The sequence below is a fragment of the Syngnathus floridae genome, chromosome 15 (genome assembly GCF_059516105.1).
Source record: "Syngnathus floridae isolate MCC-2025c chromosome 15, RoL_Sflo_1.0, whole genome shotgun sequence".
Lineage (NCBI taxonomy): Eukaryota > Metazoa > Chordata > Actinopteri > Syngnathiformes > Syngnathidae > Syngnathus > Syngnathus floridae.
In genome coordinates, this window is record NC_142427.1 from 8,795,274 (window position 1) to 8,808,032 (window position 12,759).

At 40.1% G+C, this 12,759-nt stretch overlaps 2 protein-coding genes across 7 annotated transcripts in view; one reads left to right on the forward strand and one right to left on the reverse strand.

Moving 5' to 3' along the window:
- Positions 1-12,359, reverse strand: part of zswim7 (zinc finger, SWIM-type containing 7) — a 33,192-nt gene extending 20,833 nt beyond the window's left edge. For 2 of the 6 annotated variants that reach the window (XR_015863263.1, XM_088399635.1), the window contains exons 1-5: positions 12,249-12,359; positions 11,607-11,628; positions 10,997-11,099; positions 7,923-8,027; positions 7,499-7,605 (exon numbers count right to left, since the gene is read on the reverse strand). Coding sequence is in view for 4 of the 6 variants with exons in the window: in XM_088399635.1 (XP_088255761.1) it covers positions 7,501-7,605; positions 7,923-8,027; positions 10,997-11,099; positions 11,607-11,628; positions 12,249-12,324 (411 nt within the window). In the remaining 2 variants the exon portion in view is untranslated. Of the gene's footprint in view, positions 1-1,701; positions 1,972-5,330; positions 6,051-7,256; positions 7,606-7,922; positions 8,028-10,996; positions 11,100-11,606; positions 11,629-12,248 lie in introns of those variants that run through there. The other 4 variants (XR_015863264.1, XM_088399637.1, XM_088399634.1 and 1 more) reach the window with 4 other exon arrangements.
- adora2b (adenosine A2b receptor) lies at positions 68-7,291 on the forward strand. Its single transcript, XM_088399629.1, has 3 exons — positions 68-273; positions 354-784; positions 5,405-7,291. Exons 2-3 carry the CDS (start codon positions 450-452, stop codon positions 6,138-6,140), a joined length of 1,071 nt encoding a protein of 356 aa, XP_088255755.1. The 5' UTR covers positions 68-273; positions 354-449; the 3' UTR covers positions 6,141-7,291.
- Positions 12,360-12,759: the final 400 nt, after the last annotated feature.

The following is a 12,759-nucleotide window of genomic DNA, read 5'->3' on the forward strand; positions in this document are numbered from 1 at the left end:
TCGCTTTGATTCCGTGCGTAATTACGCACGGCTCACTGGTGGCCGTGCATTTCGGGATTCCTCTCATCGTGATTGCGTTTACACTTAAGATCGTGTCACTGTCGCGTGGGTGAGAGCGAGAGAGAGGGGCGTGGCTTGTATGAAAATGTCAGCATTAGCCGTCCTGCTCCTCCTCGACTTGAAAAGTGCTGTCAGAGAGGAAAGTTGCGCCACACTAGTGGAAAGTCTTCAGTGGCGTGGACGCGACCACAGACGATGCAAAGCTTTGCAAAGGTAAGAAAAGCAAAAAACGATTGCATAAAAATCGCAGCTGCAGCTTCTGATGTTTATACTTCTTTTTTTCTTCTTTCCAGATGGCCACTTTAGCACCTTGTGGACTATTCCTGGACCCCAAACTAGAGACTTGCGCCCTGCCTGTAGACTTGTAGGGATCTCCTCGTCTCAGAAGAATGGATGACGAAGGAATGAAGACGTTTTACATTATCATTGAAGTGGTCATTGCTCTGTTCTCCATCTCCGGCAACGTTTTGGTTTGCTGGGCTGTGACCATTAATACCACACTAAAGAACGCCACCAACTATTTTTTGGTGTCTTTGGCCGTGGCGGACATCCTGGTGGGCTGCCTGGCAATCCCTTTCGCTATTACTATCAGCATCGGCATCCGACTGGACTTTTATGGCTGTCTCTTCATGGCCTGTTTCGTTCTGGTTCTCACCCAGAGCTCCATCTTCAGTCTACTCGCCATCGCTATTGATAGATACCTGGCTGTTAAAATCCCTCTCAGGTGAGCATACGTCATATTGAGGAGGGGAGGGGCGGGGCGGGGGGGGGGGGGGGGGCTCCATTCTTGTTGCTGCTATTTTATGCAGTATAGTATTAATAATATAGAAAACTAATAAGCATTAATGAGGAATTAAATGTTGTAATCAACCATATTGTGTAAATAAATATTTTGTTTGACCTAGTTTCACAACTTTATCCATAAAGTTCGGAATTTATTCTTTCCTCCATCCTGGGTGATGGAGGCTGCGTCCATCGTGACTTTGAGTGGGAAGCAAACAACTTTTTGTTGTGCTAATTAATAATATTGCAATAAATGTTAGTAATATAAATGGTAAAATTGTTTCAACTTAGGCCCCTAAATAAAAGTTGTGTTTCTGCCTGCCACTAATATAAAATCAATAGACTGGCAAACACGACTATCTGCATCTTAAAGATGGAATTGTATTTGTGCAAGGCTTGGCTGCCTTTTTGCGTTGAACCTCATTTTCTGTTACTTCTCCAAAAAGTGAAAGTGTGAAATATGTGTGTACATTGTATGCAATATGCTATTACAAGAAGTTGCTTGAATCAACACCCTTGAGCAAACATTTAAAAAAAAAAGCGCTAGTCTAGTAATAAGATGAATTTGCAGAAAATAGCTCTGAAGCTGTTTATGAACATTTCTGCCCCTTCTTTTAAAAAGATGGGTGTGGTCAGTGATCATTACCAAGTTATTTGAGCAAAAAGATTATTACACCTATAAATGTCAATGTCAACATCATTAGCTAAATAGCATCAAATAAAGCCCTAAACTTAGCTAGACATTCTACAAGTGAATAAATAAAATGTAAATAAATTTTAAAAAACCTGCCGACCAAGGAAAATGAAACATTGTGATTTTTCACAGATATGTTGAGTTATGTTGCATTCAGCTACGCTCACTTGTGTACAAATCAAACTAAAGACATAATCACAAATTTGCATACATGAACTCATCAAAGATGCATGGATGAACAAAGGAGATGCATTGCTGTTTTTTTTCTGCTTGTTTTAAAGCAACGCAAGTTCACTGTGCCCTCCCGTAGGGCTTTTTGAGATGCGCTGTCATTTCCATTAGCGTCAAGCATTGGCAAGAAAGGACATTTTCATGCGTCAGGAGGAAAGTCAAATAGTGCCAACTTTGCGGCTCAGCAAATGTGTCCATGTGGCCTTGGAAATTGAAAACAAACCATTCCCACCAAGCTATTTGAGCTTTTGTTTGTTTGAACATCTCAAAGTTACACAATATTAAAAACCATTTCAGTTTTTCCTGAAACTTCTGTTATGATAGTTAGCAGTCAAATAAAATTGATGCATGTCAGAAAAAGAAGAATTATTCCCATTTGCTATCAGAGCTGCTCTGCAAATAAGCAATTATGTCTTAAAAGTAGCAACAACCTTGGACTACGAACATTTTTCCCGTAAATGATTGACAGCTCTTCCACTGAGGGATTCCGCTCAAAATCAATTAGCCGTTAAATAGAATTGAAAACTCAAACGGGACAAACTTGCTTTTCAAAACATACTAGATAAAATACTGGAAGGCAAGGATGCAATTTTTTTTAAGATCACATCAAAACAGATAAACACAAAACTATTATTCTGTTATATGACCAGCAACAGGTAGATAAAGTTAATTGCATCTTTTTTGGCAGCTAATCACAGAGTCCCTATCCAGACAAAAAACTATTCACACTCATGTTTACACAATCACTGGGTGTGGAGTCAGACAAGCCAACCACTACATCATCAATGACTCACAAGTCCGGGTTGCTAAATTCCGGGAAATTGACAGTTTGAAATTTTCCGTGGGGAAAAGAGGAATTTGCAATACAAGTTGGCTAATCAATTAGAAATGTATATATATGGAAAATATATGATTGCATAATCGTGGCAAATAAATTTAACGACACTGATACCTTGATTTTATTTCAATTTCCGTTACCGGAAATTGTCCACCCCACTCACAGCAGATACACTTGCTCCGTATAATAGACGCGACATGACGTTAGCGGTCTCTAAAAAGGCCTCCCGCCCTCGCCACATGCCCACTAATAAGATCAGCCTGGCTCAAATTACCCAATGATACTGTGATGCCTCCATGTCACACACACACACACACACAAACATGTTTGGTGCATGCGTGAGTGCATTCCGCAACTATTTGGGATCCGGATTTGCTTTTAGATAAAGTGTTTTTACAGATGCTTATCGTGGAAGCAAAAAGGGCCAGGCCAGATGTTTTCAGACTCCTGGGACAGGCAACACACACACACTGGACGATTTCCTTGGGGGCCCTTCTTCCCGTTTTGCATCACATACGAAAAGACCACGCCGCTGGTCTGTATTGTTATTTTGTCTAAACAATATATTACACCAGCTGACCTCACATTTTATTTTAGTATTAGACTTGATGTTGGGTTGGTTTATTTATAGTGCCTATGCATACTTAATTTTGTTGGACAAATAGTGCAGCAACACAGGTAGACAAACAATAGGAAAAATATTCACAGGGTTATATTATCATTCTCTAAGAGAAATTAGAGATTACTGATTACCGAAATGACAATATAAATTAGCTTAGCTGTGGAAATAGTCCGAAACTGTTGGCAAACACTGTATGAAATTCTCATGAGGATGTACTCGCCCTCCCTTCCCCTATTCTGAATTCTCACTGAAGTGTGAAGGCTATCCAAATGTGTGGTTGCTTTGTCATAAGGAAGCAACCATCAATTTGTCAAAATGGTAGACAATGACCAGATTTTTGAAATATTCCACAATTTATGAGGAAATATGGGATTGTAAATTCTGTAATCCTAATTGTGTTTATTTTGAGCTCAAGTGAAACAAAATCAAGATTGCAGCATGTGTGTGAGGCCTGGCAGCGCTTCCTGGCCTCAGGGTGTGGACGTACGAGGCCGCAATAAAAACTGAAAACACAACAAAGATGGATGCCAGCGAAGTGCCGTCATGCCACAACTAATCCTGCCACCGACCGACACGACTGGCTGGCCACTCCCCTGCGAAGGCGGGGGGTTAGCCGAGCTTGACCAAGTAAGCAGAAGATAGAGAAGAACAGGTGGCATGCAAGCTTCTGAGGCGAACGTGGTGCATAATTCATGCCCTTGGGGGCTGCATGCACTCCTGGCTGGTGGAGGTGGAGGGTGTTGCCGGCCACACGGCCGAGCTCGCACGCCACACTGCTCCCAGAAGTCCCAAATGGGCTCATTTGCAGCTATTAGGAAGCTCAGATGGGCTAATAATTGACAAACACTCAAATCAGGCCCTTTTTTTTCCCTCATCATACCTGATGTTTTTTAAAATATGCAGCCCGATATATTTAAAACGACATTTACATTATGGCATAGCTGCTGATAATTTGGGAGCGGATGTCATCTTGTGGAGGATACGTGTGTGTCAGCATGTGTGTGTGTCATTAAGCACGCCTGACGTCACGTCAGGAAACAGCCTGCGGGATGCTGCCGACCGGGACGTGCCATTTGTCCTTTGAGCTCCCGCTGAGCGCTGCTAATCTACTTTATTAGCCGCTTTTCTTTGGACATGCCTTGCTCCTTGGCGACATGAATAAAAAAAGGGGGATAAATGCACAATGTAAATCGAGAAAAGTTGAAGTGAGGGTTTAGTCGTTAAGCTTACGTAATTCGGGGTATGATAACAGAGTGGAAGAATATTTTTGTGGAAATTGTGCATTTTTGACGGGTGCAACATCCAGGAATTTTTTTCTTCTGCGTGTTTACATATGGTTTGCCAAGATGTGGTAAAAGCAGGAATATTTTTATCTTGCGCTAGGCATGATTTATTTCTGCGTGCGAGTTTAGTGACCTATCCCTGCCCTCTCGGAAACTGCAATGTTGCTGATGGACTGGATGAGCTTCATGGAGTCGACCTCTCGGTTTTACGGCGAGGCGCTGGAGCGAATAAATCCATTTTCGAGTGATTATCCGCTTTAGTTTACAGGTGAGCTGGAGCTTAGCCCACCTGACTTGACCGTCTTACAGGGAGCGTTCACCTTCACCCTTTCACTAGGGGACAGTTTGAACCCATGTTTTTAGAATGTGAGAGGAAGCCGGGGAAACTCAAACACGGGTAGAACATGCAAATGCCACATAAGGAGGCCAGAGCTGACATTTGAAACCCGAGTCTCAGAAGTATGAGGCGAACATGTGAACCACTCAACCACCTGCCCACGTCACGCACGTTTCATCCCATATTGGTTAAGACGTTTTAAACTTACATTCCTGAAAATAAAAATTATTTAAAATAAATTGTGATTAATACATGAATTTAATTGAATTGATAAATTAAATTCCTGATTTTTTTTATGTAAAATAAATTGTAATAATACATGAATTTAATTTAATTAATATTAAACAAATTTATTGAATAAATTAAATTGTAATTAACACAATAATTTTATTGAATAAATTAAAACAATTCATTTAATAAATTAAATATCATTAATTTAATCATTTAAACAATAATATGAAAGCAAATACAAGAGTGAGGAAGAATAAAAGTGAATTATAATTGGAGCGAGAGAATGTCCGATTCAGTCCAAATATGTTTTTGTTGCTAAATGCAGGTACAAAGAGTTGATGACAGGAAAAAAAGCCAGAGAGATCATCGCTATTTTATGGATCCTGTCCTTCGTCATCGGGCTGGTCCCTTTCTTCGGTTGGAACATCAAACACTCGAGTTGCAGGAACGTCAACGCCACTACGGCGGACAACACTACGAACGGTCAACCGGAGGCGGGACCGAAAGGCGGCCATTTACTACCCCGGAGTTGCAAACTCATATGTTTCTTTGAGAGCGTGGTGGACATGGAGTACATGGTCTACTTTAACTTCTTCGTCTGCGTCCTGCTGCCGCTCCTCATCATGCTCGGCATCTACATGAATATCTTCACGGTGGCCAGGATGCAGCTGAGGCAGATTGAGCTCAAATGCGTCTCCAACGGCGACAACCATCATCACAGCCTATTGCAGCGGGAAATCCGCGCCGCCAAATCGCTATCCATCATCGTGGGGCTCTTCGCCATCTGCTGGCTGCCCGTCCATATCCTCAACTGCCTCACGCTCTTCTACAAAGATCTGACCAAACCCGAAGAAGTCATGTACGTAGCCATCATTCTATCCCACGCTAACTCGGCCGTCAACCCCGTCATCTACGCTTACCGCATCCAAGACTTCAGAAACACCTTCCGTAAGATTCTGGAACGCCACGTGCTATGTCGTAAAGAGGAGATCTACGTCAGCTCCAACGGCAGCAGGCGCACCAGAGACCAGATCCACATGACTGTAGATCCTCTCCTATAGACTCGCCACTGTTTCCGCTGAATGATGTTTACACGAGCAGGGTAACACGCCTCGAGGGTGGGGAGGGTTCGAACTTTTATAACGTGAAGGCTTTCTTGTCGTTGAGGTAACACTAACTGGATGTATCAGACTGGGAACGGGTCCCCGAACGTTCGAAAAATGATATCGTTCAGAGTAAGCCCTGATACAACTGCAACAGTCCTGTTTTTTTTATTTTATGCTGCCGAAAGGTAGTTCAAGTGTTTATTTATTACAGTAATGGAATCTTTGTGAATGTGAACATGAAAAGTTTTGGTAAATCTGGACTTGTGGACCTCAATGGGTACAACCGAAGTACTTGGTGGGGTTATTTCTCCCACTCGGAAAGTGTTGAACGTAAAATCATTGATTGAATTGTTATTGTTCCTTTTGTAGGTCAACTAAGTCAAAAGGAAATTATTTATGGAATTTGTATTTGTTAAATTGGTATATTTTGGCTGGGAATGACAAAATGAATTGAAGGAGATTTTACTACTTTTGGAAAATGATTTATATTCTAGACTGTGTCTTCCAAGATTCTACCACTTGAGTGATTTCCAGCCAAAAGTTCCCCCCGCTCAACAATTACAAATCTACTTGAAGGATTTTAGGCATAATAAATCAAACCACACCCAACGATGAAGCTGCACTACTCTATTCTACTTTTTTTTTTTTTTTTTTTTAACTGGGTGGTGTCAGCAAACCAACTGTGTTCCAACTCAAAACAATTTTTCATAGATGGAGGACCAGCGTCTGTTACATGACAAGAACGTTAGCGGTGTTAAAACGACGAGGCCAAAACCAAGATGGCGCTTGCTTGTTTAATGTCAATTGCTTTGGCTGATGTTCTCGTCTGACTGATCTCAAGGGCTAAATAAATATACAGGAGCGTGTCAACATTCCGATGGAGACATCTATACTGTAACTGCACTGTCATGTGTTGTCTTAGTCGACTGGCGTGTAATACGTACTGTAAATGTCATGCTATTTGTTTTTGTGACATAACCAAGATCGAAAACGATCCCCGACCTACAGCGACTGTTGCTTTCGTGTCTTTATTCAAATTTTCGGTGCAATCTGTACGTATTTACTGTCAAATATTTTGTGAATAAAAGTTTATATCATGAAAGTCATTTATGTAGAGTATTTTGACAGATTCGAAAAATGGAAAATAAACATGCAATGTTTCCCAACCAGGAAGCTAAAAATAAAAACAGATGTTTCCCCGGAACTATTAGGAACTCTTTAAAGGTGGCCAAAAATATGTCCACAAAAAATGTCTTAAAGACACAAAAAAATAATAATGATTGGCAGCATAGTGGAAAATGAGTGGGACTCACAGTTAGGAGGTCCCACTGAGCAGCGCTGTCATTTTCTCATCCGACACACTTTGCGTGGAGGTCGCACCCACGGCCTCGCACAGGTACACGGCCAGAAGGTGCTTGCACTGCAAGAAAAGAGCACGGCACCGTCATCAGTCATGGCCGCATCCAAAACCTGACCAAAACGTGCCACGCTGTCTCGTAATTTCACTATTACGCTTTTTTTGAGTAGCTACGCCGAATACCATTTGGGTTATCTGAGAGATACGATCAGAGGTGCAGAGCTGCGAGAACAAGTGTGAACAAGCGGCCAGTTTACTGAAATGAGATCAGTCAAAGTTCAAGTGCACTGGGCCAATTGTGGTGACATTCTCGAAGCAGTTTTAACTTAAACGGGACACAACAACCCGGTTAGCAAATGGTTAGCATTTGAGATCCTTACCAGCAGGCCTTCATCCCTCCGTAGCACCGTGTAAGCAAAGGTGTGACATGGGCAGTAGTGGCAGGATGTGAAACAAGTGTACAACCTCCCTGAGTCTCCTTTGACCTGCAAAATAAGTCGTGCATTTTATTAAAATGGATTGATGTAACTTTATATTCAGTAATTTGGTGTATTGGCCATATTTGGATGCTCAGAGATGATTGGAGTGGAGAAACGGATCAAGCAAGGCAGGGAGGAAAAACACGTTTTATTATATCCCAGTGGCCCTCGAACTCCAGGCATGACTGAATATTAAGATTAAAATAACTCAAAAGGGGAGCTTGTAAGTTGAAGTGATTATTTTTGAATGAGTATTATTATGCTGAACTCAAAGCGGTCCAAAGACAACACATGGCTTCACTAAACATAATAGGCAGAGAGGAATGGTCGTCAAAAGAAACGCCAACTGTGAAGTTCTAAAGTTCAAGGCTTGGTCCACTGAACGATTTGGAATATAAACAAATGTTTCAAGAAAGAAAATGTTTTAAAAACAATGAAAAACAGAATGTAAAATATTGGTTTAAAAAAAATAAAAATAAACGGCATTTATAAAATACATTTTCTTTACAATTATTTCATTATTTTAACACTAAACTTGGAAACTATAAAAAAGTAAGAATTTGAGAAGAGGAATTTTTTTTTTTCACATATCTAAATATAGGCTGGAATTAAGTGTAATATTTTAAATGATATACTCAGGGAGGAAATGTACAATCTCAACACCAATGAATAAATAAATCTTTGAGTAAACCCACATGGGCGGGGACAAGACATGTGCTTGTATATTTTGCCCAGTAAATAAATCAATCAGATATTCCCAGAGGTGAGGAGGAAAAAAAAAAAAAAATCAGGGTTCTTGGGTGATGGGTCAGCGATCGACTAAGGTTACACCGGCTGACGTCATCAAGTTATTTGGAGGCGATGAGGAAATGATGAATAATCAAACATGATGTCAAATGACCACCTGCCTTCTTCTCTCCCACTCAAGTGTCTGCTGCAGACCGTAATTCAAGTCACCAAGAATGTCTCATTTCCTAAAACCCCAAGTGGGTACTAAATTATATGCTCATTGCATGTGCCGTTAGTTTGCCTAGATCACATTGGCAAGCGCCACCAAATTTGGACCCGTGTTTTTACCCCCTTCCAAAACTATTAGTAAATCAGGCCCAAGAACAGCTTGACATGATGATGAACACCTCCTGAGATACTCCAGCAGGCTCCATTATTCTCCACTTGGTCTATAAATTACCTCGACCGGTGACCTACAGAGTCGCACACACCTCGTTTATCCGACGTGACACTGCGTTGTAAATTAGACAAAAGAAACAATGACCCAGACTTAGAAGACTTGACTTGAGTGTGCTAGGCAGGATGCAGCAAGAAGCAGTAAAACTAAAACCAAGCCAGGAAATGCTGGAAAAAGCTCAGTAGTAGTTAAAAAACACCTCACACGTTAGGTTTTGTGTGTTGACCTCCGGCGTCGCATCACGTGGCTTTGCCGGGGCCTCACGAAGTAAAGCTTGGCAGCTTAAGCCTTCAACTGGCAGAAGGCCAAGCTTCCTTGGGAACACACGACATCAAGTGCGGCCATTCAATGGCCGCGGAGAGGGCGGTGAGAGTTAAAGCCTGGCTAAAGCTCCAGCTTTGTCCTGGCCTGAAGAACGGGATCTCGTGGGAACACTTGTTGGGAAGCCACGATTGGTCTTATGGGATGTTGGACGTCGCTCTGTCCGCAAGAACCGCAACGCAAACAGGTCTTCAAGGAAATTTCAAGCGCTTGGGGAGTCACTATGATTCACACAGACCAACATGTTGCTCTTTTACATCACGAGACTCTTAAATATAGGCCACCTACTGGAAGCGTAGTTCTAAAAACACTCGAAAGGAGAAAACTTGTGGTTTGGATCTGTGGGAGTTGCATTTCTATTGCATACAGTACAACATAAACTTTGCCAAGATTCAACAATGGTTTGACCTCAAAGAAACAAAACTATGAAAGTGTATAATACAATGCATTTCTGAATTTAGCAGCACTTTTATTTTAGAGTTCTTTTTAAATCAGGAACCTGAAGGCGTTTACAGGAAATGTGGGTCACAATGACCACAACCACAGGCACGAGTAACTCTTCTCCATCATTGCACACTATGACAAGCATATTTTTTCACAGCCTAGAATTTGGGTTTGCCTAAAAAATAAGTAAAAGTAAAACGTATTTTATCATTATTATTTTTTTTTATTATTTTTATTATTATTATCATATTGCCTTCTAATATTCTGCAGTGCAACATTCCTTTTGAGAAGGTCACAGAATATTTGGAGGAGACAAGGTAGAAAAATCTCAACGGTAAAATATCACATCTTATTCAATGCTGCTGAGGAAAGAAGAGTGCGCATAACAGGCAAAAAGTACTCATCGATGTGTTAACAGGAAATGACCAACATAATGAAAATGAAGTGAATCAACTTCTTTTTCAACATTTGATACAGTGCCAAGAGAGCACACACACACCTCACTTCTTCAGGGAGTTATATCTAAGAGGTCTTAAGTCTAAATAATGATTTTTTTCTTTTTAATGTCAAAAAATAAATACAAATAATGGAGGCAACAGTAGGGACCACAAAAACAATATCCTTTTTTTCTGCAATCATTGGCTTTGACTGACTTCAAATCATATATACACACAGTGTAATTAAACATAATTCTAATGATTACTCAAGTGTGCCTATGAGAAAATCCAGCCAAATATCATTCAGCTCCAGATGAGAAAGCCTTGATGTGAAAACACAAAAAGTCCAACAAAACTGAGTGAGTCAAAAGCAACATGTCTGTATTTAGCAGAACTGTAATTTAAAGTTCCTCCCATTTGCTCAAAAAACCTGAAGAAGAAGTTGACAGGAAATCATGGTGGTTCCCCCCTTTTTATCATAACAAATGATCTAAAGAGGGTTTTTTTTCTATTTCACAGCTACAGTCTGTTTAAAAAAAAAAAAAAATTAAAAAAAAAGGAACCATGGATGCAAACAGGTGACATACCTGGAAGGCCTTACGTCCACTGGGTGATGACAGACAAGTGACTGAGCGTTGGTCAACCAGATCCAAAGCTCGGATTGCACAGGGCCCAAAAACACAATTCAACCTGAGAAACAATCAACAGGGGGCAATCAATAACATTATTTTTTTCCCACTTTTTTCTAAACAAATAGGAAATGCATGTGCTATAAAAAATGATGGTTGAATTAATCAGAGTCTGCAACTGATGACACTCTAAAATGTTGTCTGGTCTAAATAAGGTTATTTTTTTCAAGAAATGACTTTAGTGCCAATTTTGGGAAGACTTACTCATGAGGAAAAAAAAAACAAAAAAAACCTTGTAGTCTGGATGTGGTTCACTTCAAACCACTATAATGGGAATTTCTTGATATTAGCATCAGCATGACTGTGTTTCAGAGATTATTTGTCACTCTTATGACGAAATTTGGTTTCTCAATACTTTTCAGAAGAGATAAGTCACGGGTGGATGACTAACATGTAAATTAAAATAAAAACAACCAAAAACAATATACATTTTCTTTAGCACTTGCCATTATCTAGGTCAGACTTTGAACAATAGGCAAAAGCCATAATTAGTAGGAGGGCCACTTACGCAGTTAGCAAGTCATCAGGAACTGCAAAAGAAAAACACAAAAATAATCACACCACTGCTTCTCACGATTATCATCCTTATCTGATATTCTCCAACTACATTTCTATTTTCCTCTGGGACACCAATCCTCAAGTGTTCCTGAAATGATCAGGATTGTCCAAAATCAGGTGTGTTTTAACAGGTAGGCGTGGAAAACAGGTGAGGATATGACCCAGGTGAGATACCTGTGTTGCACTCTAACACAACATAGGACATAAGCACCTGGTGTAATCGTTGGCACCTTTATACAGTCTATAATTGCATTAAAAATAATTAAGGCACTATAATGTATACCATGGTGGCTATAATTGACGTTTAATGAAGCGAATATGAAGCAGCAGCGCCCCCTACAGGTTTAAATATGCAAAACCACATTGTAAAACCTAAAAATGAGTGAACTTGGTAGTATTCACTTGTATGACATTAAAATAAATAATGTAAAAAGGGAAAGTTTATTTTATTCCTAAAGTCATTTGGGCTGAGGTATATCAAATGAGGTTAAATAAAGCGGGAGCCAAACGGTTCGTCCGCCATTCATTCATTCATTCATTTTAAAAAAAGGCAAATTAAGGTAGTGCGCTCTAAATGTATTTGTCAACTTACTTTGAGAAGTTTCCTGGTATGTTTTACGGATATTTTGTAAAAGTTGTTCTGCCACTGCAGGTAGAATGGCGGGCATTTTTCCGCCAGAACTGTTTACGGAAGTTATTTCAAGTCATCCAGCCAATCAAGTACGTCCTCCTATCAAACACTTCCGCTACAGTGATGACGTAGTCTGGACTTTTACAAATGTCTACAATTAATAATTTTATAAAAACACTTACCAGTTTGAAAATATATAACAATGAAATGTAAAACACTAAGTCACACGTGACGACGTATTATTACACGCAAAATATTTTATTGTGCGCCGTTCGTAACCTCGAAATATACAACGTCGTATGTCCGTAACCTCGACATATACAACGTCGTATGTCCGTATTACTGATTTAAGGATCCACTGTGATGACAGGATACTGTCCAACTAAAACTAGAGAGTAGAAACTTGAAAATTTAAATCTCAATTCATTTTAAAAGTGCATGAGAAACATATTCTGTCACTGGTTCAAAAATA

Coding starts and splice junctions, on each gene's coding strand:
- adora2b (XM_088399629.1), top strand. CDS start 450: ATGGATGACGAAGGAATGAAGACGTTTTACATTATCATTGAAGTGGTC. Junction 785..5,404: donor GCTGTTAAAATCCCTCTCAG/GTGAGCATACGT, acceptor TGCTAAATGCAG/GTACAAAGAGTTGATGACAG.